Source organism: Aulonocara stuartgranti (assembly GCF_965226115.1).
Source record: "Aulonocara stuartgranti genome assembly, chromosome: 22".
NCBI classification, from domain to species: domain Eukaryota; kingdom Metazoa; phylum Chordata; class Actinopteri; order Cichliformes; family Cichlidae; genus Aulonocara; species Aulonocara stuartgranti.
Window position 1 is genome coordinate 1,515,497 of NC_138957.1, and position 26,186 is coordinate 1,541,682.

The 26,186-nt window shown below is 42.6% G+C and overlaps 1 protein-coding gene across 3 annotated transcripts in view; it reads right to left on the reverse strand.

Annotated features, from left to right (window-relative positions):
* Positions 1–2,747: 2,747 nt before the first annotated feature.
* Positions 2,748–26,186, reverse strand: part of thrb (thyroid hormone receptor beta) — a 116,458-nt gene continuing 93,019 nt past the window's right edge. Inside the window, exons 1-8 of one of the 3 annotated variants that reach the window (XM_082521597.1) lie at positions 14,868–15,388; positions 12,825–12,925; positions 12,604–12,751; positions 11,775–11,980; positions 10,700–10,786; positions 10,426–10,572; positions 10,018–10,276; positions 2,748–8,509 (exon numbers count right to left, since the gene is read on the reverse strand). In XM_082521597.1, the coding sequence (XP_082377723.1) occupies positions 8,268–8,509; positions 10,018–10,276; positions 10,426–10,572; positions 10,700–10,786; positions 11,775–11,980; positions 12,604–12,751; positions 12,825–12,925; positions 14,868–15,201 (1,524 nt within the window). In that variant the 5' untranslated portion in view covers positions 15,202–15,388 and the 3' untranslated portion in view covers positions 2,748–8,267. Of the gene's footprint in view, positions 8,510–10,017; positions 10,277–10,425; positions 10,573–10,699; positions 10,787–11,774; positions 11,981–12,603; positions 12,752–12,824; positions 12,926–14,867; positions 15,389–26,186 lie in introns of those variants that run through there. The other 2 variants (XM_082521596.1, XM_082521595.1) reach the window with 2 other exon arrangements.

The window sequence follows — 26,186 nt, forward strand, 5'->3', positions numbered from 1 at the left end:
CGCTGCTTCACACTCGGCTGCGAACCGTTCCAGTGTGAGCTGGAGGCCCCCACCCGATGAAGCCAACAGAACCACATCATCCGCGAAAAGCAGAGATGAGATTCTGAGGCCACCAAAGCGAAAGCCCTCCGCCACTTGGCTGCACCTAGAAATCCTGTCCATAAAAATTATGAACAGAATCAGTGACAAAGGGCAGCCCTGGCGGAGCCCATCACCCACCGGGAACGAGTCCGATTTATTGCTGGCAATGCGAACCAAGCTCTTGCAACGGTTGTATAGGGATCGAATGGCCCGTAGCAATGGGCCAGACACCCCATACTCCCGCAACACCTCCCACAGGACACCCCGAGGGACACGGTCGAATGCCTTCTCCAAGTCCACAAAACACATGTAGACTGGTTGGGCAAACTCCCATGCACCCTCAAGTATCCTCGAGAGGATAAAGAGCTGGTCCAGTGTTCCGCGTCCAGGACGAAAACCGCATTGTTCCTCCTGTATCTGAGGTTCGACTAGCGGACGAACTCTCCTCTCCAGCACCCTGGCATAGACTTTCCCAGGGAGGCTGAGGAGTGTGATCCCCCTGTAGTTGGAACACACCCTCCAGTCTCCCTTCTTAAAGATGGGGACCACCATCCCGGTCTGCCAGTCCACGGGTACTGCCCCTGATCTCCACGCAACATTGCAGAGGCGTGTCAACCAGGACAGCCCTACAACGTCCAGAGCCTTCAGGAACTCGGGGCAGACCTCATCAACACCAGGGGCTCTGCCACCAAGGAGTTGTTTAACTGCCTCAGTGACGTCGCCCCCGGAAATTGGCGGGTCATTCCCCTCATCCCCAGACTCTGCTTCCTCCTCGGAAGACGTGTCAGTGGGATTAAGGAGGTCCTCGAAGTATTCCTTCCACCACCTGACAATTTTCGCAGTCGATGTCAGCAGCGCTCCGCCAGCACTATACACAGTGCAGGTAGAGCACCGCTTTCCCCTCCTGAGACGCCTGACAGTTTGCCAGAATCTCTTCAAGGCAGTCCAAAAGTCTTTTTCCATGGCCTCACCGAACTCCTCCCACACCCGAGTTTTTGCTTCAGCCACTGCCCGAGCCGCATTGCGCTTAGTCTGTCGATACCTGTTGGCTGCCTCCGGAGTCCCACAGGCTAACCAAGCCCGATAGGACTCCTTCTTCAGCCTGGTGGCTCCCTTCACCTCTGGTGTCCACTATTTGGTTCGGGGATTACCACCACGGCAGGCACCAACCACCTTACGGCCGCAGCTCAATGCAGCAGCTTCGGCAATGGAGATGCTGAACATGGTCCATTCGGACTCAATGTCCCCAGTCTCCCTCGAAATGCTGTTGAAGCTCTGCCGGAGGTGTGCGTTGAAGATCTCGCGGACTGGGGCCTCTGCTAGATGTTCCCAGCACACCCTCACTACGCGCTTAGGTGCACCGGGTCTGTCCAGCGTCCTCCCCCCGCCACCTGATCCAACTCACCACCAGGTGGTGATCAGTTGACAGCTCAGCCCCTCTCTTTACCCGAGTGTCCAGAACATATGGTGACAGGTCTGGTGATACGATTACAAAATCGATCATCGACCTGCGGCCTAGAGCGTCCTGGTGCCATGTACACTTCTGGACACTCTTATGTTCGAACAAGGTGTTCGCTATGGTCAAACTGTGATTTGCACAGAAGTCCAATAACAAAACACCGCTTGGGTTCAGATCAGGGAGGCCGTTCCTCCCAATCACGCCCCTCCAGGTCTCGCTGTCGTTACCCACGTGAGCATTGAAGTCTCCCAGCAGGACAACAGAGTCTCCAGGTGGAGCACCTTCCAGCACCCCCCACAGGGACTCTAAGAAGGCTGGGTACTCTGAACTGCCACTCGGCGCATAAGCGCAGATGACAGTCAGGACCCGTTCCCCGACCCTAAGGCGCAGGGAAAAAACCCTCTTATCCACCGGGAAAAACCCCAACGTACCGGCAGCAAGCCGAGGGGATATTAGAATACCCACCCCAGCCCGCCGCCTCTCACCAGGGGCAACTCCAGACTGAGACAGAGTCCAGCCCCGCTCCAGGAGACTGGTTCCAGAGCCCAAGCCATGCGTAGAGGTGAGCCTGACTATATCTAGCCGGTACCTCTCAACCTCACGCTCTAACTCAGGCTCCTTGCCCACCAGAGAGGTGACATTCCATGTCCCTATTGCCAGTCTTGGTAGCTGGGGATCAGTCCGCCAGGGCCTCCGCTCCTGGCCGCCACCCGGCACACAATGCGCCTGACCCCTATGGCGCCTCCTGTGGGTGGTGGGCCTGCGGGAGAATGGGCCCATGTCTCCTCTTCAGGCTGTGCCCGGCCACCAGACGCTCGCCCTCGGGCACCCTCCCCGGGCCTGGCTCCAGGGCGGGGCCCCGGTAACCCTATCCCGGGCAGAGTAAACTGTTCCCTTGATGTTCTCTTCATAAGGGTCTTCTGAATCGCTCACAGGACCAATTTGCCATGGGAGACCCTACCAGGGGGCAAAAGCCCCCAGACAACATAGCCCCTGGGATCCCTGGGACACACAAACCCCTCCACCACGATAAGGTAGCGATTCACGGAGCAAAATTAAAGCAAAATACAAAGAACGAGGTGGGCTCAAGTCTTTTGCACAGCACTGCACATTAACCTGTGTTTCATAAAATGGGTGCACAGTGAACCATTCAAACAGCCATACAGAGCACCTACAAAGTCTGAATAAGTGAAGACACCAAATCAAATTCTCTCAAAACCATCTTTATTCTTAAGACCCAAATCACAAATTCTGCAATCATCCCCCATCAGGCAAAATCAAAATCATCAGTCCTCCAAGCTGAAAATGTCCAACAGCCGTTTGAGGAACACAATATTCTTTGTTCTTCCTTTTTTTCTGCCACAGATTCACTTTCACATCTCTCTGCACCTCCTGGTCGAATTCCCGGTTTGCATTAAACAGATGACTTAAACAAGAAGACACTCAAACACACAAGGAGAGAAGAGAAATCTGTGCCGACTGTGGATGACCGCCTCCTTCTGACCACGCTGTCCCTAAACGTGCTCATGTGTGGTTTCTTTTGGACATGAATCCAGCTAATTTAACTGTTTTTATCATTTGTTTTTTTAAATACGTCTCCATCAGATGTGGAAATACATTTGAGAGCAACACTGTATCTTTTTAACACTATGCAAAAACAATATGTTCATATTATGCTAACATCCGTAAAAAAAATCTGCAGTCTGAAAATATACATCCTTTTCCTTTGTACTGTAAAATAGCTTCTCTATGGCGCAACTCTTGCTATTGGTTGTAACTGAGAAACCTTACGAGCAACAACTCACGGGAGATATCACGGCCAACATTCACCTCCTCAGGTAAAATGAACATGTTCCTAACCAGCGGTGAGCAATGACGACGTTTACGTGCACCACAGCTCTGCGTATGTGCTCAGTGAACACAGCCAGGATACAAGATACCCAATTTATAGCCGTCCCGCAAAAAAGGAAAAAAAGAAAAGTGAAACTATGTATCAAAGTGTAAAAAAACATGTCGATTATTTTGGATTAAAGCTGCATTCATCATCCTGCTGTGAACTATTTGACTGTTGCAGATCTTTGCAAGTTTTAACTCCTTGTTTTGGTTTCACTTCCTCTTCAGTGCTTTTTTCAGTAAAACGCTCAGATAACTGATCAACATGCCAACAAAGTCATCGGGAGAACCCAGAGGAACGTGGGTAGGAGCTGTCAAAGAGCCCGGCTGCTCTCCAGCTTTTTAAGCTAAACTTTCAGGATTCATATTAGAGCGCCCACAGACTGAAATAACTTTACAGGTTTGATGATATATTACTACATCAAGGCCATCATTTGCCTCAACCATAAAACTGACAGGTTTATTGTTATGAACTGCTCGACTTTATTACATTTATGAGTGAAAGTATTACTGACAGGTTATTTATATTTTTTTTTACAGAAACCAAATAATGCCCTCCTCATTGTTTTTATCCAGGTCACTGTTTCACACTGGTTCTTCTTCATGATTATTGATTATTGTGTTTTTCAGCAGTTCTTTAACTGTGACCTGCATTAGTTTTACAGTATCTATGTGACTTTTATGATAACTGTGAGACATCTCTACCTTCAAGTTCATTCTCTGACAACGGGGCTGGCTGCACAGACAGGCTGGCTCCATCCATCCAATCACAGGGCTAGGCTTTAGATACAGTACTGTGCAAAAGTTTTGAGCCACCCTTGCCTTTATGTTTTGCCTCCAACGAGTAAGCCTGCAACGCTCTGACTTTCATCTCTTCTTCTTCTTTGTGTTAAGCTACTCCACACTGACCTATAAACCATCGGGCAATATTCAAACTGTATGTTTAGCATGAGGGAGGTGGTCTCAGTAATCCCCTCGTTGTAGCTGAAGTCAGCAAATTGAAAAATGCAACAAACTAGAAAGTAAGGAGGAACACGGGCTGATGTGAAAGAAACTGACGGCTGTCACTGTCCTGATCACACAGTGGCTCATTTTATGCTTATGATGAGCATCCTGAACATGAAGCCACAAAGAGAATGACTGCGCTGTCGGGCAGCTTCAGAGAGGGGGTGTGGTTTCACAGAAATATCATCAGCCTGTTAAAGAAACCTTTGTTCAATCTACTGCACGCTACAAAAACACATTACACATAAAGCTGTTAATCACCTAATTTTGGACTTTCAGTGGTTAAAATCTGTGCAGCTTTCTTAGTGTCTCTTTACCTGCACAGGAAAACAGAATCATCTGCACAAACTCGGGAACTGTTATTACATTTGACAGCAGTAACAAAGTTCCAGTTTTGATTCCCAGGCCAAAATTCCCCGCTCATGAGGTAGCGGCTAATTACAGCCCAACAACTATCCTGGTGGAGGACTGGCAGGCCAAATCAAGAGCAAACACAGCTTTTTGTTTTTCGGGCTGCAAACAATAGTTGCTGCTACTTTAGCTGAATGTCTGAAAAGTTACACTGCCAAATTCCTGAGACTAGACTAAAAGTCTTTAGTTAAAAAAAGACGTGAAAGAGAGCCTAAGAACCGGGAACGTGCAACAACAAACCATGTTTACCGCATAAAAATGATGCTTTTTACATGACTTTGTTCAATCTACATGTTCTAACCAACAGAAGCACACCAAAGGGACATTGAAGTCCTGAGCTGAGATCCTGGGACTGTTGGGTTGAACATTAGATAGTCAGCCAACTTCTGATGTGTTTGTGCAGCCAGCCCCTGCTACTGAGACATGAAGACATTTATTTCATTAGAAACACAGGTGATGTTACGTTAATGAGTCTAGCTCGTTGATGTTGGATGCGCGTTCTGACAGCTTTCGTCGAAGGCTTCTTCACATAACAAAGTCTTTCGTTGGCTGCAGACGCAGGGGTGCATGTAAACGTGGCCAACCGTTACGTTTCTGAATGGCTCCGTCTCAGCGGGGCCCGGCCCGGCCCTTCATGTCGACGGGGACCAGCCTGAGCTCGGGTGCCTCTCCCTCTGATTGTCTGTGCATTTATCTGAATCTGTACAGTTTGCGAGGTGTATATGTGTGAGGTCCGGGTCATTCAAACACTGCAGCAATTCTATTGCTTTGATAAAAAGGCATCACTTCACAGAAATGAGAAGAAACAAAATAAAATACAAGCTGCTTTGAGGAGTAGTGTGAAGCTCGAAAAAGCGAAATATAAAGAGCCGAGGTCTGTCAGATTGCAAACGGCAATACCATACCGAGGCTTTTTCAAGAAAAAAAACAAAACCAGAGGCTAAAGAACAAAGAGCTCTACTTTTCACAATCTCACCAGCCTCGTCAGTGTACCTTGGTGATGGCGAAGCATACTTGGCCTCTGAATGCCACAGGTCGGTCACAGTCGTGGAGTCGGACCCATGTGTTATCTGTGTGAGCGATACACCAATCAGCCACATCACTAAAACCAGTTACAGGTGAACACTGGTCTTCTCTGCTGGTAAACTCTCCCATTTACCAACCCTCCAACCGAGGCAGACAGAGGCCCACTCCAAAAACCACTGCCAGTACCCGAGTGGGACCCAGCATCTGTGCCAGTCTTATTGTTGTGGCTGATCAGTTGCTGCACAACAGCTACACAGATGTACTGTACATTCTGTATATGTGCATGTGTGTTACTGTACTATATGCATGCCATCCTGCTCTTATTCAGACATGTAAATAACAATACGCTTCAATCAGCCATAGCCCCAACTCACCATAGCACCATGACTTCACTGTTTTAATAGAAAGCCCACGTCCACTCACGGAGACACTAAACAAACAGAAAAAATGCTGACTAATTATCTGACTTTGAGGCAACATGGCTGAGATGAAACACTGAAATCTAATGCTGGTCTTATAGTTGAAGTTCCAACCGCAGACTGAAACACAGCAAATAGGACAGCCTGTGTGTGGACCGACAGGGAGCCAATTTATACTCAACTAAGGAAGTGGAGGGAGGATGCAGTGAGGGCATTGTTCACCTGGTTTTGGCACAACATGCAGTACTGTGACACACAGACGATCCTGGCCTCAGTGCCACCGTGTGACGAGTCTCCGGCACGACGAGCGGCTCATTTTAATGCTGCTTCTGCATTCCATTCACTGTCGCTCACGTCTACATCGCAGTTTTGGTTTTGTTGTTTCGTTGTTTTGTTTCTTGTCGAAATAAAGACAAACAGAAACTCGAGCAAGATTTTTTGCACTGTCCAGGTTTGAACGCACAGAACCTCTGCATTTTCAGTTAATCTGTCAGAGTTGCATATGAAATGCTTTGAGGTTGTGCTAATTAATCATTAGTCTATAAAGTATCAAAGCACCGGTCATATCATGCTGTCTGACAATAAGTCCAAAGGCAATTAACAACAAGCGAGAGACACTCTCTCAGTTTATTAGTGTCCACACTCTGATTTCATAAACACTCTTTGCTTTCAGCCAGACACAAAGATGCTTCCTGCTCATAAACAGAGAGCTGACCTTTGACTATTTCGCTGGCCCATATATGCTGCTGTAGTGCAACAGTATTTATGCAATATCCTGCAAAATGCCACATATCATTTTAAGGGTTGAGTAAGTAGACTTACTGTTAGCTGAAAGCCCAGCGTGTGTGTGTGTGTGTGTGTGTGAAGGGCCAGAGAGAAGTTGTGTTTGCAGTGTGCACTGCCACCGTGTGAAGTTTGAGGGGACTCATTACTCTAGTAGAGACACTCCAACAGACTAGTGTCCTTAGATTTGTGCGTCATGCAGACTATCGGTTTATCCTTTGACTAAAAGCATCCTGTTTAGCGCTGCCTCGTTAAGGTTCGCCTTACCTAACGAGCCACTTTCTTCCAATAGGACGGCTTCGGGAAGCCTGGCTCAGGACGAGCTCTACCGCCTGCAGCAAACGAGTGTCACAGAAGGTGCGAGAAAAACCTTTGGAAACCTCGATTTAATAGCAGTCCAAGTGCTGGGATTGTTTTTACATATATTTAGTAAATGATTTGAAACTTTGGTCATGTTTAATAGGAACAATCAGCATTGCAACATCAACTGAGAAAAGACACACAGGTCCCCTTTAATATTGCAAAATCCTGCTCAGGTTTCTCGCTCGGAGCGTGTCTCGAGCTGACGTTTGTTTTTCCGACAGCTCTGGAATGCAGCGTTGCAACTTAACCTCGTAATGTGCGGCTGCCGAGAGACTTGCAGACACCTGCGAGCTGCCGTCCGTTAGAGTACGCGTTTTTAACGGTCACAGTAGGATGGCGAGGCACCGGACAGACTGGACACTCACCAGATGGACGAAGGTTGATATATTAATGCGGTAAAGTGGAGCGGGTTTGCTGACGGCGTCTCGTGTCGTGGATGAGGCGAGCAGCCGAGTATTTCAACATAAAGGAAGGAATATACAACATGTGCTTGGCTTCTAACGAACAAACAAGTGTTGATAAGATTACCATGATGCAATAATGAAAACAAAAAACCTAGAGTCAAATCTGAGGTGAGATGTTATATCCATGACAACAATAACAGAACAAACCAGAAAAGTCAAAAAGCTATTCACATGTACCCGCACTGTCAGGAATGGTTTCATCCAAAAATAGACCAGAGAGCTACTCTAAGGTGGAATGAAGTGACACTCAGTAGTGCTGTTAGAAGGTTCGTTGTGACGGGCTTTCTGCTGGTTCCACCCCTGAGACCACCAGGGTGCCCAGGCGCACACACACGCACGCACACACACACAGAAATCCACTGGTCAGTCCTCGAAGACCTCCAGAAACAGAGGAGGGAACAGCTCGGTGGGACACTCCACTTTCATGTGGAGGAATCGGCTGGCGTGGCAGGTGCCGATCATCCGCAGGTCTGTCACCTTCATTAGCAGCTTGGGCCAGAAATGTGCCACTTTGTGTTTGCGGTAGTTGATATAATGTTCAAAGGCCAACAGGAACTCCTCTTGGCAACGCTCGATTCGCTCCACACTAGTTAGGCCTGGACGATCTGAAGACACAAGCACACCAACAGTGTTGTTATGCAGCGTCCTGCAGAGCTGTAAAGCGTTTGTCCCTGAGGAACAGTGCTGAGAGAACCCTGATAACCTTTGGTCTTCCTTTGCTAATAGGAAGGATGGCTTACAATAGCTTAATTACAACTCACAAGGGTCTATCTATGACTGATTTGATTATGTGTTTGGGATCACTGTCATACTGGAATATGAAGATCATCCCAGTTGGATCCAAATCTGACTTAACTGGATCTCCAGCACCACTGGCTGCTGTGTGGATGCTCCCTCACCTCCTTCCACCCAGTTATTGTGTATTTGGCATATCTGAGCCTATTCCTCCTGTTTCCCTCACTTAGGCATGGCTTCTTCTTCTGCGATGAAGCCCTGTGCATGAGGAAGCAGCCTTAACACAACTGTCAAATACTGTTCTTCTTCTTTTGTCCTCGTTGTTTTTAAGGACACGCTGCACACCGCGCACAGTTTCAGTCAAAAGCTTTTTATGGAGAATCACCTGGTTGCTGTATTTGTCAATTCCTGTATTATTTGGGATGATTTGGAACAAATGTGGTGGAGGTAGGGCTCTGATCAGGTGTGTGGTTTATATAAGTAGATATATCTGTAAACATATATATCGTTATACGTGTTACCGAGGTTATAAAAAAATACATGTAAGAAATTATAATGAAGAACTTGTGATGGAGACGGCATGAACAGGAGGTTGGATTAAATGAGCTCGTGCTGCTCGTTTCTGAACATGTAAGTTATTTATAATTATTATTGTTTTGTTTGTTTGTCTGTTTTTTCTCTCTTGTTGTTCTTATACTATTTAAACATGTCCAAAATAAAGATCCAGTACAAATACATTGTGTTCATGCCTTGAATGACTCTTATGTCATTTCTGACTGAAAATGAGTTAAACACAGGCGCAGCTGTGGATACACTACAGTGTCAGTTATTATTTATTGCAGTACTCACAATTATTTTTCTTTTTTGGTACAAATAGTACGAAACAAAAAAAATTTAAAATTTAAAGATGATCAATAAACACAAATAATTAACTTTCTATCCCAAAGCGATTCGTTGCCCCAATAGCAGTGTTATCTAACCGTCAGTGGATACTGTAAAGTGTCAGGACAGATGGGTCTGCACCATAAAGCACACGAGTATTGATCTTCAATGAGAGTATTACAGAGAAATGCCAGTGGAGCCAGAAACAAGCTAACAGGCCAAAGCTCCTCACAATGATTACGGTGATTAATTGATTAAACTGTGGTTTGATATAGATTTCATGTCAAAACCAAGTATTCACACAAGCTGTGCAGCTGCAGATTCACGCTGCTGTACTTCCTAAAAATCTGTTCCCTGTAAGCCGACGTTACCAACGGTGTAATAAGAACGCAGTAACGCCGCTGTGCTAAAACAGAGCGAGACCTAGAAGAGCGAGAAAGAAAACCCTTTAATAACCTCTTATGTACTCGGATAAGTGTGCACTCTAGGCGATTACCGGATGAAAGCAGGATAACAGCTTGCAGAAGAGCCACCTCAGAGTCATCCAAGTTAAAGGAGGACAGCGACACGCCAAGGTCAAAGATGGCGTCTGAGACGACGCCCAAGCCTCCGTTCTTGAGCTGACCTCGTGTCACTGCCATCTCGCCGTTGAGTGTGAGGGTCTCGCTCTCTGGATCGTAGCGAACAGCAGCCCGCAGCGACATGATCTCCATGCAACAGCCTTTCAACAGGATGATCTGGTCTTCACAAGGCAGCTGGGTTAAAGAGAAGAATGGCTTATTTAGGGACAGGTGGAACTTCCATTATGTCAAAGACTGTGAAAGATTCATATTCAATCTGAATATACAGCTTTAACCACTCAGTGACACATTCACAGTCACCCTTTCCACTCAAACAAACCTACCTCACAGAACATAGGCAGTTTTTTGGCAAAGTCCACCACTCGGGTTATGGCAGGGGTGATAATTTTTGTAAACTGACTGAAGGCTTCTATGTCCACTTTACTTCCTTCAGGTGCATTATCCGTGGACGCTTGACCAATATCCTCAGGCTGAAAGAACGAGGAGTGGACATCAGCTGGTTTCATCGCATCATTTGTTATTTATCCATCGTTTTACATGTAAATGGCTGAAAACCCGTCGTTAGGCTCAACTGAACCGTGTATCTGTGTGTCTTACCTTAGCTTCCTTCACCCCCGCTGCACTCTGGTCAGAAGTATAGAATAAATTACATGTTATTTCATTAAGAAGCATTGCTTCCTCGACCTGTTGGATAATCAACAGGAATCGTGAAGTTTCAATGAAGAACCCGTGTCAAGCCAACTAAAATAAAACAAGTTAAAACTGAAGACAGATGAAAGAGTGCGCAGACAGAAAACAGGTAAAGACAGAAATAGGACACGAGTTTCCACAGCAAGACTCGGGACCACGGATCAAACGGGTCCTCGGGAACGCTCTTCATCGGATCTTTGTATGAGACCTCAATCAAATCTTTGGTCACGTTTTCAACACTTTTTGAAACAAATTGCATGAAAAACAACAGATGCGGCCATGAAAGTTTGCAGACAGATTAGGCTGTGTTCATGTTGCTGCAGGGAAAGTCTTTCCCCCCCGTTTCCCCAGTATCCTGAAAAATAAGCCTTCTTTTTTTGCCAAACCCCGCCGATCAAATAATTCTGCGATTAATGAGCGTTCCCTTTAATCGTGCCATAGAAACTCAGTATAACGCCAACAAACAGCTGACAGACTCTCAGTCCGGACAGAGTAATCAAACTTAACAGAAAAAGCAAAATTAGTCAAAAACAGAGTGAGGTGTGAAATCAAAAGCTACAAACAGAAAGAGAGGAAAATTTAACAGCACGAAAAAAAGCAAGTCATTAGTATTAGCAATTAAAAGTTGCTGCTCGGCAAAACATAAGACAAGAGTAAGATGTTCCAATATAAATTAGTGCTGCTGCGTTGAGGAAACACTTTTCTCCATCGTCCAGCTAATTCTCCCCACTCTACAAGGAGATACAAAAAAACACATGGACATATTAACATAGGGAACAGTGGAACAATGGTGGTGGTGGTGGAAGAGGAGGAGACGGGGACATGAAGCGGAAGGGGGCTGGGACGGGTTGGAAGCGGGCTGAGATGGGCGGGAGGGGGAGGTAGGTGGGGGTCAGGGGGGTTGGTGGTTTGAACAGGGCACAGTAATCGATACAATCAAGGCTTTGGTGAGGAGGGAAGGAGGAGGAGGACGATGTCTCACCAGGAATTTCCGCTTCTGCTTCCAGTGGTTGCCCTGGGCGTTTGTGGCCATATGGGCTTCGGTCACCATACGGATGAGGTCCCACTCCTCTTGGGTGGGCTCCAGTCGGTCCCACGCCGTCTTCTGCAGTTCCTCCCTCCGACGGCGCTCCCGGTTCTCCTCGATTAGCTTCCGCTTGGCAAGCCGCTTGCTGTCATCCAACACCACTGGGGCAAATAAAGGGGGTCAGCAGGGGGCCAAGGGAGGCCAAGAGAGTGGACGGGAAGGAAAAGGAAAGAGGGAGAGGAGGGGGGAGGGTAGGGGGGCATAAAATGATGACTCGCTGAGGTGCAGAGTTGTTCCAACACAGAACATGACATCCCGCTGAGGTGACACTTGTTCATGCTTCATGATTGTTCTTGTGTTTTGAACCGTTTTATGTTTTGGACGTTCAGAAAATGATGCAGATACAATGTAGCAGGAGGCTTTAAGAGTCAAATGACCCACACATGAAAACAAACTTTCCATTGTATGAAAAATGTGAAAGGCACAATCAAACAAAACGTGAATATGGAGACCATTATTTGTTTTTCCATGTGGTGAAAAATCATCACTGCTTTTATTTGGAGTAAATATATTTCAGGTGATGACAAACCCTGATGAACTTTCTTTAAATCCAACTTTTCTTTGTTGATTTTGTTACTAATTCTGCACTTTCTTTATAAATGGCATTGTTTTTGTAAATAAATGTCAGAATTCTTTTTTTCCAATTGAAGAACAGCAGAAATGCAAAAGTGACATAAAAGCTATAAAGACAAGAGTCAAATATCCTGTTACTGAGGCCACTTACAGTCTGTTGCCATTCCCACTGCAATGCACTTCTTGAAGCGACATTCCTGGCACTGGTTCCTGGTCACTTTGTCAATAACACATTTGCCCTCGTACTTACAGGCGTAAGTTGGATTGAGATTCTTCTGGATTGTCCGCCTGAAGAATCCCTAGAAAACAGAAGGCGACGTGATCAGAACAGGGAGACGGCGAAGGCTGAGGCCATGTGGTCACATGGTTTACCTTGCAACCTTCACAGGTAATACAGCGATAGTGGTAGCCTGTAGCTTTGTCCCCACACACTACGCATAGCTCATCCTTGTCCAGGTAACTTGGTATGTACCCTAGAGAGAAAAGAAGGAGACAACTGGATTTGTTTTAATTTTAAAAATAAGGCAAACGAATGTCAAGTAAATTTGACGACTGCCATTCACAATGTTTGTCCAAACACATTCATTTTTTATTAGATATTAATTAAAATTGGGGCAATGTACTATTCTTTGCACAGTAGTAAAAAGATAATTGTATACACACTCACACACACACATATATGAATGAATGTGTGCATTTGCATAAAATACACACTACAGAATGATGTAACATGACTCGTTGTAGTCCTGTTAAAAACTACACCCCCCATGACTCAGCAGTGGGCACGTCTGTCGCTGGCCCATCTTCTTTATAATATTTCTTCACTTTGTTGAGATTTGCAGGGAAGTTTTCATGCACAGCTCTGACACTGAGTTGAGGTCTAGATTTTGATCAGGCACCACTCCCCCCAAGGCCTTAGCTTTAGCTTGAGTCTGGAATACTTTTGTATACAGAGACGTTCATGGTCAGCTCAGAGACTATAACGTATTCAGGATCTGTGGCTGCTAAACGAGTCCAAATCATCACTGCTCCACTGCTGTCCTCGACAGTTGCTATGCAGCATTTGTACTGCCCTGCTGTGTTTGGTTTTCTCCAAACAAGGTGCTTTATCTCCTGACATCGCTGCTTTGCAAAGTTCTTGTGGTGTTGAGGTTTGTTCCTAAGTCTAAGCCATGCTGTCATGTTATTTTAGAGGCTTTCTTCTGGCAACGCTTACAAACAAGCGATAGTTGTTCAGTTTCTTTCTAATTCTACTGCTATGAACATGCTAACTGAAGCCTGTAGAGTCTGAGATGTTGGTCTTGGATTTTTGGCATTTTCTGAATATTGCGTAGTTTGACGATGGGGTGAATTTGTTGAGACCTTGGCTCTTGGGAACCTGTGGAATTGTTTTAGTAGTTACCTGAATGCTCTAGATGAGCAAACTGCCAAAACCTGTTCTTTTCTGTAGGTGGTCACACTTGCTAACAGCAGAGTGTGGAGTGGTAGGTAAACTCTGATGCTTCTAACACACTTCATGGAAAAATCTTTGTAGACTCTAATATTGTGGAGTCTATCTTGTATTTGAGATTGGGTTGAGTGAATTCTGTCACCAGGACAGCAGGTTAACAAACCGATCAATATCTTTTGTCAGCCTTCTGTTGCCTCAACAGCAATCAATAAGGAACCCCGTCTACCTCAATCAAACACAGCTACAAGCCCTGATCACAGACCAGCGCACGATGCCTTATGTCTTGGATTTATGCTTATCGGACTTAATTCGAAAATCCCAGACATCATTGATCGATGATCAAGAAGGACCAATCATCAGTTTGAGCAAGTGTATTACAAGTCTGTTATATTATAGACACACACACACACACACACACAGACACACAGACACACACACACACACACACACACACACACACACACACACACACACACACACACACAGCTAAACTCAAACACACACACACAACTAAACTCAAATACACACACACACACACACACACACACACACACACACACACAACTAAACTCAAATACACACACACATGTGCACACACACACACACACACAGACACACACAGCTAAACTCAAACACACACACACAACTAAACTCAAATACACACACACACACACACACACACACACACACACACACACACACACACACACACATGCTTGCATACACACACACACACACACACACACACACACACACACAGCTAAACTCAAACACACACACACACACACACACACACACACACACATGCTTGCATACACACAAACCCAGTTAATTACAGACAGTGGAGACTGTTTAAGTTACTCGCAACTTCAACAAGTTAAACAACCTGAACACGTCCGAGCTGCAGTTCCAGCCCCTCAGGTACTTTGTTAAAGAGCTAAATAATCACAGCCTGCATGTCGTACCTTTTCTGTGCGCACTCTGCATCCACCGCAGGTGTGAAAATTCAGGTTTGATCTCGGGGAAGTACTCAGGCTGGTGGAAGTGACTGAGAGGGACCTCCATGCTGCAAAACTCACTCTTAAAAACAGAAGGACCCGCGGCGTAGGAGCACGAGTAGTGCTGGCTGGGGGACCAAGCCTGCTCCATGCAGGGTGGATGATGAAGGGGCTGAGGCTCACAGTTGCCATACCCGGACCCTTCGTCCGAGTACATGCAATATTCCCCACCTCCCTGCACCGAATAGCTTCCGACGCCGGTGTGAGGCATCTCGTACATGTCCGGAATGCAATAGTTCATGATGAAGACCTTCAGCAGAGCACCATAAAAACTTCTGGTTCTACCCGGAGAACTATCTGCTCTCAAAAAAGAAAAACCTGAGCTGGCATCAAGCCACGAAATGAAGAAAATAACTCCTGATCTGAAAGGACTTGATGGAGTTGACCGTACTTAGGAGCAAACGCTTTATCCAACAAATCCACAGACCACAAACAACACCTTGCAACTGCCCCACCCGCCACCACCCGGCCGAATTGGGAAGCAGAGATTTATGACGACATAGGGCTCTAATCTTACACTTCACAAATCCGTGATGTACCACAGACAGTGGCGATGTCACAGATTAAGACATTACATGATGCACCTACTGTAAGAAACATCTCACACACACAAATCTAAAGAAAAGCTGGTCCACGAAAACACAAATGGTTAAAAAACCTGCCTGAGGAGGGGTCGCATATGATACAAGAATTATCTTAACCGCGATCCTTTCCTAACCTCATAACCTTGGCCTTTACATTTTGACCATTGCTTATCCTCTGGGTATTTTAACAGAACCGACTAACAAGTTCCCTTAGGTCAGTTTATTCTTGAAGCCACTTGGTGAGTACTACAACACTAAGAAGGTTCTAAGAAGGGTTTTAACACATGGCCCTGATTTTTCACCAATAAGACTCTAATGTGTATTTAGATCCTGCTGTGCAGCTTATGGAAAGATAGGGCACATATTAGTGCAATTATTTGGGATTTACTTAGAATAATGAATACCTGCACAAAAACCAAAATAACATTTTGGTTTAGGTCAGCAGCTAAATCAAATTCAGGGATTGCGCCATGAAAAACTGTGCGAATGCATGTAAATGTACAAAATAGCACTAAGATTTATTGTCTCTTGTTGCGCAAAGAATTTTAAATTGCTGAAAAACATTTAGTGTGGAAATTTGTAAACCAAAAATTCCAATTTATTTGTTTTTCTTGTCACTTTTAGACTCAACTAATTGTTTGCAAAATTAGTTGAGTCTAAAAGTGTTTTATATATCTCTATATATTTATATATATCTATATATATAGATTTAAACAATGAAACATTGTGTGGTCCGTTTCTGTAAAGGCACTTATTAATCCCAGAGAGGTTATGCTCAGTCATACTAATGAGGCGTCCTCGTCAATAATAATGACAGCCTTGAGATTTAAATGTATTTCAAATTTGCACGGTAAACAATATTTTGTCACACACAGGTGTTAAAGTGGCAAACAGCGGGTCAGCATCATTAGAAAATATGAATTAAGAATGGAAGTCACTGACATTAATATGCATCTCGAGGCAGATGACCAAATATTATAGTCCATTTATGAATTACAGTAAATTATCATTTCATGTCAAATCATTGAAACTCTGCATGATGCCATGGACGAGCTTTTAAAATAAAAACTCTTTTTTCTTTTAATTTAGCATCACCAATGTCTCTAGTTAAGACTGACCAAAAAAAGTAGACCACCTGAAAATAGTAACAGTGCCACAATCACCTATTACAATCTGTTTAAAGGTCTGTTTTGGTATGTTGCATATCCATCCAAGTCAACCAAAAGATGTCATCTCTCCAGCGTATCCTGGGTCTACCCCGAGGTCTCCGCCTGGTGGGACATTACTGGACCGCCCCACAGAGGAGGTGCCCCTGGTCATCATCCCATCCCAACTGCCTCCTGTCGACACAGAAGAGCACGGGCTCTACCCCAAATATCTGGACTCTACACCCTGTCTCTGTGGGTGAGCACAGCTCAATCCAGCCACAAACCACTCCAGTACAAGCTGGCAGTCATTACTCCATGAAACAACAAAACCACGTCATCTGCCAGAGCTAAAACTGAACCAGACACTATGTGCCCCATGACTGTGCTTACAATTCTGTTCATAAAAATGATGCAGAGCATTGGTGTCAACGAGCAGCCCTGGGAGAGTCCAACACCCACCAAGAAACAGTCAGACCAATGCAGACCAGCTCTGGTGTTGCAGGGACAAATAGCTTGCAACAACGAGCATGATATCCCATACTCCCAAAGCACCCGCCCTGCACAATAACTTAAGGGATGTGGTTGAATGGTACTAGTACTACTACTACTCCCATCCAATGTTGTGCAAATCTGTGTTGCGCACAAAAAAAAAAAAAAAACTAACCTGAATTGAAATTAAAATTAAAACTTTAACAATTCTGTTTGCAGTGTGAGTCAGTGACTGGCTGCTCCCGTATGGGATCAGAACGATGCCACCTTATCCCAAAGTCCAGCCAATGATGTGATTCACATTCGTATATACGCAGCTAATCAACGTGGCTGACAGGCTATGACAGCGTCCTTATGTGCCGGTGTTTTAGCAAAGCGGCTGATGTGGAGTGAAGCCACGTTAATGACAACGTGTACAACCATTGGAGATGTGAGCAGGACAGACGGAACAACTGACGGACAAAGTGTGGACTTTATACCAGTTTTTAAATTGTGTTGATCGGCCACGTAAAGCCAGAGTTATGATAAAATATCTGCAATGTTTGGTTTTCTTCCTGAATACTGTCGTTGTTTATATTTACTGCAGGAAGAAACGGTAAAAACTGCGTTTTATAAGGAAAACGCTCGAAAGCCTGTGAGCAAAAACACCAAAACTCCCAGCCTTTCCTATTGGTGGAAAAATGTACCATGTGGACCAATCAAAGAATGATATGGCAACATGGCCTTTAGTTGTTTAGGACGGGGGAAGTTTTAGGAGTGACGGCGTGTTTGAGATGTGAGAGATTTGAGACGTTTAGCACAAATCTTGTGTAGTTAGTGTGTAGTTAGTGTGTAGTTAGTGTATAGTTAGTGTGTAGTCAGTGTGTAGTTAGTGTGTAGTTAGTGTGTAATTAGTGTGTAGTTAGTGTATAGTTAGTGTGTAATTAGTGTGTAGTTAGTGTGTAGTTAGTGTATAGTTAGTGTGTAGTCAGTGTGTAGTTAGTGTGTAGTTAGTGTGTAGTTAGTGTGTAGTTAGTGTGTAGTTAGTGTGTAATTAGTGTGTAGTCAGTGTGTAGTTAGTGTATAGTTAGTGTATAGTTAGTGTGTAGTTAGTGTGTAGTTAGTGTGTAGTTAGTGTGTAGTTAGTGTGTAATTAGTGTGTAGTTAGTGTGTAGTTAGTGTGTAATTAGTGTGTAGTTAGTGTGTAGTTAGTGTGTAGTTAGTGGGTAGTTAGTGTGTAGTTAGTGTGTAGTCAGTGTGTAGTTAGTGTGTAGTCAGTGTGTAGTTAGTGTGTAGTCAGTGTGTAGTCAGTGTGTAGTTAGTGTGTAATTAGTGTGTAGTTAGTGTGTAGTTAGTGTATAGTTAGTGTGTAGTTAGTGGGTAGTTAGTGTGTAGTTAGTGTGTAGTCAGTGTGTAGTTAGTGTGTAGTTAGTGTGTAATTAGTGTGTAGTTAGTGTGTAGTTAGTGTGTAGTTAGTGTATAGTTAGTGTGTAGTTAGTGGGTAGTTAGTGTGTAGTTAGTGTGTAGTTAGTGTATAGTTAGTGTGTAGTTAGTGTGTAGTTAGTGTGTAGTTAGTGTGTAGTCAGTGTGTAGTTAGTGTGTAGTTAGTGTGTAGTCAGTGTGTAGTTAGTGTGTAGTTAGTGTGTAGTGTAGTCAATAGTTGTGTTGTGTGTCAGAACAATGAGGCGCCTGCTGAGTGTTACAGGTGTTACAGCAGTGACACATCTGCTGCTGTCAGGCCTGCAGGTATCAGGCTGTTGTTCTCCTTCATCTCATAGTGGACACAAATTATTTTTGGAGCGGCACAAATAATTTGTGTGGCATCAGATTTGATGCAGAACAGCTGATTGTTCTGTGAATAGTTTGAAATGTTTGTTTAAAAAACGCCTCAGTAACTTTTTTGCAGAAGTAACTATATAATTAGTTACCCAACATTGGTCATTATTTACTGTATTTTGCAGACAGAGTTACAGACTCTCTCCCAGACCACAGACTCAGAATACAAGTCAGAGCTTTATATAAAAAAAAAAAGAAAGAAAGTTGTGTTTTCAAAATTGGAGTTGAAGTTATTTTTCCTTCCAATAGTGTTAACATGCTGCACAGGACAGGAACACGATTTTTATAATTTTCATTGTAAGTGGGCTGAAGCAGTTAATTAAAAGTAGTCTAACATAAATGCTGTAATTTGATTACTTTAATAAACATGTATTCATTGTAAGTGGGCTGAAGCAGTTAATTAAAAGTAGTCTAACATAAATGCTGTAATTTGATTACTTTAATAAACATGTAACTTGGATGGATTGGATGCTGGCGTGACCACAGTGCACACGTCTGCTGTTGCTCACAGTGGTCCAAGGGGACGCTCAGGGAGTTTGTGTTCGCTCAGACACGTGAAACATTAGAGGGAACATTGCTCCCACCCACGCTTAAATATCCTTGACAGGATGAAGAGCTGGTCTCAGTTTCTGTGACCGAGACAAAAACTGCTTCTCCAGAATCTGAGGTTTGAGTACCAGGTGGATACTCGTCTCCAGTACCCTGACATAGTCCCAGGGAGGCTGAGAAGCACGATCCCCTAAAGCTGGTAGACTTTCTCCGATCCCCCTTCTTGAAGAACTACCACACCGTGTACCAAATTTCACACTTAATTTTATATTTAATCAAATAGGTAAGAAATAATAATATACATCTGACACACAAGACATAAATATGTGTAACAGACGTCTCCCATCCAAGTACTAACCAGTCCCGACCCCGCTTAGCTTAGGGCTGGGTATCGTCACTGATTTCTAGAATCGATTCAATTCCGATTCACAAGGTCCCGAATCGATTCGATCCACGATTCGATTTAATTCGATTTGATTCGATTCGATTCTGGGAAATTTTGACAGTCAGAAATATTATAATTCAGATCAGTACATTTACATATTTTTGTATCTATTAAAAGGAAGCTGACACACGCAAGACTTTATCAAAGGTGTGAGCATCACAGCAGATACCTTTGTGTCAAAGTAGCTGAAGATAAAACACAGAAAAACATGAAGGAGATTTTCCTGTTCTGGGATTTTATAAAAATATTCTGCAGTACATCAAAAACGAAAGAAAACCATTAATCAACATATGAACATCACCTCTGAAGTTACAGCGGTTTTATTAGAGACACGGCTAAGCGTTTTGCATTTTGCTTAATTTTAAAAAGTTTAAAATTGTTCAATATTGAACAGCAGAAATTAGGTTTACTTTTCGGAAGTAAGTAAAAGGGAAAAAAAAACGTCGGCCGACAGCGCTGTAAACAACGGTAGACTTGTGTGTAACAAGCAAGCGAATAATGCAGAAAAGAGAGAGAGAGAGAGAGAGAGAGAGAGCTGTGCATGAAGTGTGATTTTTATCCTGAAAAGTCAGTAAAAGTCAGAGTGAATTCATGACGATGTTTATGTGAAGCGTGGTTTGGATCTTCTTTTGCTGCTGGTTCGGTCAATATTGTTTGGAGAGAGATAAAACTAACAGCCATATGATCAGCGCAAAAAGGGCGTAAACACACAGCACGGACCCGCGGATCAGAATCAGCGAGCTGTCGGCTTTCAGCCCCGACCGTCAGCTGAGAAAAGCGACATCTAACTGATCCTGATCCGTCGGCGCTGTGTGTTTACGTCTTTGTGCAGAAGCCGTGCACCTGCTCTCATTTACTGTCTTAGCTGTTTGGTGGTTGTTGAAATTTTGTGATCTTTCACCTGAGATTCTGGCATTTCGGGCAAAATAAATTAATATTAAAAAATCGATTCAGGATTTTAATGAATCGATTTTACGTTATCCAAGCTAGAATCGATTTTAATCGATAAATCGATTATAAAAACCCACCCCTAGCTTAGCTCCTGAAACCAGACAAGCTCAGGGTGGTACGGTGGTAAACTAACAGATGTCCAAAGTTATTACATTTTAATCTGAAACGTGGTGGTGGGAGTAGAGAACCACTTTTCTATGCCTTGTGCAGGACTCACAAAGTTTGTACAAAAAAGGGAACTCATTACATACAATAATCCTCATATACTGTAGCATCTACATGTGTGTGTTTATAGACAGAAGCTGGCTAGTGTAGACCAGCATGAGTAAAGAGTTCATGGGGAAATACGAGAAAGCTTTGTTGCTGTGCTAAAAGAAAACGATCTACTGTGTTATTAATAAACTTTCCTCATTACCATTTTCCTCTTTCTCTAAAAGTCTTCTGGATGTCTGCCTCTCTGTGACTGAATGTTTTTAACAGACAACCTTGACCTTGATTGTTGTTTATTTATGGAAAGCTCTCTAATTGTTAATTGGTTCTTCATTAAAGACAGGAACAACAGATAGAACAGTTACCGTTAAATACAGGCTGCTGTCAAACATGCTTTGCTGTACTTGTAAGACTCAAAGATTTCTTATTAAAATGCAAGTTGGAAAACTCCTGAGATCAGCTGAAGATCAGTAATAAAAACAACAACAATAAGGCTTTAAAGACAAGTGATAAGTAATAATAGTATATAGCTAAAAATACCTGTCGTGGAGGTGAGTTATAAAGCTGCTTTATCTACTTAAACAAAGAGTAGTGACTGTGTAATAAGATTGAACATTTTGACTTGTTCTGTTAAAAATACGTTTCAGTGTCAGCGTTTGATTGATCTGCCTGGGAGAACAGTTAAAAAGGCTTATCGTGGGATTAGCAACTCCATTAATGTAATAAGTGTGAGTGTGTGACCAGTAGATGTGATCAACATGCAACAGCTGGTAAGAGGCTGGTCCTATGAGGCAAATCTTCTTGCAAAGAGGGCTTGATACCAGTTTAACTTTTTGATGAGGTGATGTCCTGGTCCTGAACTAATCTTGTTTGTCGTTTCTTAACAACTGTTAAGCATTTGTCAGACAGAGTTTAACGCCTGTCAATAATGAAACAATCTGTTGTCTGAGTGGATGGTGTGACTGTCTACGCTTTTTTCTATGCCACGTTTTGGACTTTTAGTGACGAATTTAGTTCATTTGTCACATTTTTTAATCTCCAATTCTTTGTCTTCTTCGTCTTTGTCACATAAAGTGAAGCTTTATTAGATGCTGAAAAGCTGTTTAAATGCAGTATTAAAACAGCATAAATAGAAAATAACCTTGATATTTGCATATGACTCACATAAATATCATTTATTAAGATATTTATATATATATTTCTTTAAATATATACTTTTGTCACTGAGCTTTGAGAAGACAATCTAGCAAGTGTAGCAGATCTGAAAGCACTTATGTCTTTATTAAAATTAAAATATTAAAATAGAGGATGTTAATATGGTAAAATGCAATATACTCAGATGCCCGGTGTATCACTTTTAGTATCTGGAAAACAACAAGTACTAAAAAAGGAAAATCTACAGTAAATTACGAGCCTCTATGAATTTTCCTACTTACCCGGGGTGGTCACATAAATGCCAGCTGTCTCTTTTTTCCTCCCCTATGTAAAAAATACAAATGTACAAATACGATCCAGCATGGTCTCTAATGGATGACTCGAGGATATCCTGCCAACAGCTGAAGTAACCAGCGAGGCCTTTGACCAAAAACGCCAACTTTCCGTGCCGTGCACCTCAAGACAACTTCGCTCCCAGTGGCTCTTTACCACACTGGCCTCGCGGCGGGCTTTTGTACATTCCCTCCCTTGATCGTTTGAGGACTCGGGGGTTCAAAGCTGGTCATTAACAATTTTATCCAGGGGCCCTCAGTTAACATGATCTCCAGTGCCAGTTGTCCCTGGCTACTCTTTGTTACCTGAGGAGGCCACATTAGTTGGTTAACCTTTCCCTTAAAGTTCAGGGTAAGCTGAGGGGAACAACAGAAGGCTACCCTCAGTAAAGGTTAAAGTTGGAGAGGATTATCCTGCACTTTAGGATAAGGTGGGTGAACTTGTTTTGAATCCTGCTCTTCCTTTTTTCTCATTATAAATACTGTCATTGCCTTCTCTACACAACTCCACAAGGATTAGACGCCCAACACGCCCAGAACTGCAAACATTTGCTGAATGAATCATCATATTGTTAAAGAAATATCACCTTGTTTATGAACACGAATTGGCAGAATTTAGACAAACTTGTAGGGTTGTGTTTATATTGTACAACCTGATCCTGTTATGAGGGATCGAGTGCAGATCACCAGCAAAGTCCAAAAAAGGTTTTCCAGGCGAGACAAAAAATGCTGTTCTTACAGCCGTGTCCGGCTGGGCTCAGTGGATCTGTGCTCGACAGTGCAGCCTAGGCGGAGTAGTCGAACGCAGATTCACTGAGCGCTCAACACAGACAGCATCGTCAGAAGGAAAGTTGATAAAATAAATTACAAATGTTGTATTGTTCGATACATATGCGTACCGAACCGAAAGCACTGTATCGAACGGTTCAATATCGATACGATATCGTTGCACTCCTAATATATATGTATATAGATTTTTTTTGATTAATTGAGTGAGCCAAAGCATGGCTGCTGTTTTCTGTTGTGTCCACAGTACCTACAGAAAGAAACATCTACCTTTAGTCAGATCTGTGAATTTCAAAGGATTTTGTATAAGTTTATACTCGAGTTTAACTAAACAACAACACTAAAGCTATTCTGTTATACCTGTATGTAAAAAACACACTGCACCCAAAATATTTCATAGTTCAGCAAAACTGATCAATCTAATAAACGTAAACCTGCAACATCCTCCCTACTCTGGTATTTTAAAGAGTACTTACCAAAATATTAAACAACCTAACTAACAGGGCTGCAAACTCCCAGCAAAAAAATAAATAGGGAACCACCCCCCGCCCTCCACCTCATGATGCTTAATCAACTTTAATTTAATGCACATGAAAAAAAAAAATGCACAGAAATCAATTATTTTTCAAGATAATTAAACAGATTCAACATCTTTCTTCAAACAGAACTGCAGACTGCACAGATGGTTCCCAAAGGAAAAAGTACTACAGCTTACTAGGGTATATTAGACTTAACAGTTACTATATACAGTAATGGACTTCTATACATTTACATCAAATTAAAACTTTGGGTGTCAGATTCAGATAATTATTTATTAAAAGCTCGACATTGTAAATGAGAATAAGAAAGAAAAGTCTGTCTTTGTGCCCTTTCCCTGTTCATGCCCTATCAGCCCCCCGGCTAAACTTTGCTAGATCCGCCCCTGCACAGTTACGTCAGCTGTGTAGAAAAAGATCCTGGTGTAGAAAGTAATATTAAATAAATTCTAACAACAGTCAAGCTTAAACGTGCTGCTGTTGTTCAGCCGCTGGTTTCCTCTTTCTGGCGCAAAAACAAAGAAGAGAGACGATCAGCTGATCATTGATCAGTTTCATGACTGAAGTAGCAGCAGGAGAGAGAGAGGCAGTCGCTCCATATATCGGTTGTTAAGCTTAACGCTGGAATGCTTTACAAACATTCAGAGATGAACTTACACACTTGCTTTACTTCTCTCTGGGATCACTTCCTCAGAGATGAAATGCCGGTTTGGTAGCGAGGCTACAAACACACAGCCGCTCTATCACGTGAGCACACTGCTGCGACGTGCTACGGTTATGAGCAGAGTTACGCCGTGTCGCAGGTTTTATGAGGTGCTTGTGTGATATTTAATGTTTAAATATGTTTATATTGTCTATCCTGTAAAATAGTCAGATGTCTATTCATATTAATGTACAGAATTCACCTGCTTGCTGCTACTACTGCACATTCACCCAATGTATATACTACATATACATATATATATATATATATATATACATATATACATATATATATATATATGTATATATATATATGTATATACTACATATACATATATATATATATATATATATGTATATATATATATATATATACATATATATATACATATATACATATATATATATATATACATACATATATATATATATATATACATATATATATATATATATATATACATATATATATATATATATATACATATATATATATATATATATATATATATATATATATATATATATATATATATATATATATATACATATATATATACATATATATATATATATATATATATATACATATATATATATATATATATATATATATATATATATATATATATATATATATATATATATATATATATATATATATATATGCTGTCCTTGTGTTGGCCCTGCGACAGACTGGCGACCTGTCCAGGGTGGACCCCGCCTCTCTCCCTATGACAGCTGGGATAGGCTCCAGCGCCCCCCCGCGACCCGGAAAAGGATAAGCGGAAGCGAATGGATGGATATATTATATTCTTCTTTTTTTGTACATTTTTTAAATTTTTAATTTTTTTAAGACTTGTGGTGGTCTGCGAGCAGACGATGGTGATCTGAGGGGATGAAAAGGAAAGAAGTTCCATGTAGGCGTGTTAAACTGCAACAGTTTGAATATATTCAATGAATATTTCGTCATGCACTCTTATACAAAACAACACCCACTTACCTGTAGCTTTATTACAAACATGTTTAAAGTGTAATTTTAAAAAGAACAAAGACCTCTTTCACTTGTAAGGTTGTATCAGTATCAGAGTGTAATGAGAGTCGTAGTCATAGGCGCACGGTGCACCAAACCAGGCTGGTATCCACGTCCCATAAATGCAACAGGCGTTTAGTGTGGGTAAGAATGATTGCAGTGAACTCACCATCAAATCTATAACACAATTACTTATGAAAGGGAAAATCAATGTGTTGCCGTGGCAACGTCTGAACCTGACTGAAATGCTTTCATACAGAAAATGATTCCTGCAGACTTTATTTTTCACACATGGCTTTTGCTGGTTTCCTTCATTTCTATTAAAGAAATAATAATAATAATAGGTCATGTGATTATAATAGGTCATGTGATTATAATAGGTCATGTGATTATAATAGGTCATGTGATTATAATAGGTCATGTGATTATAATAGGTCATGTGTTGTTATCATCTGAGGTTTTTGATTTTAGGAGCTGCTAATGACCTGATG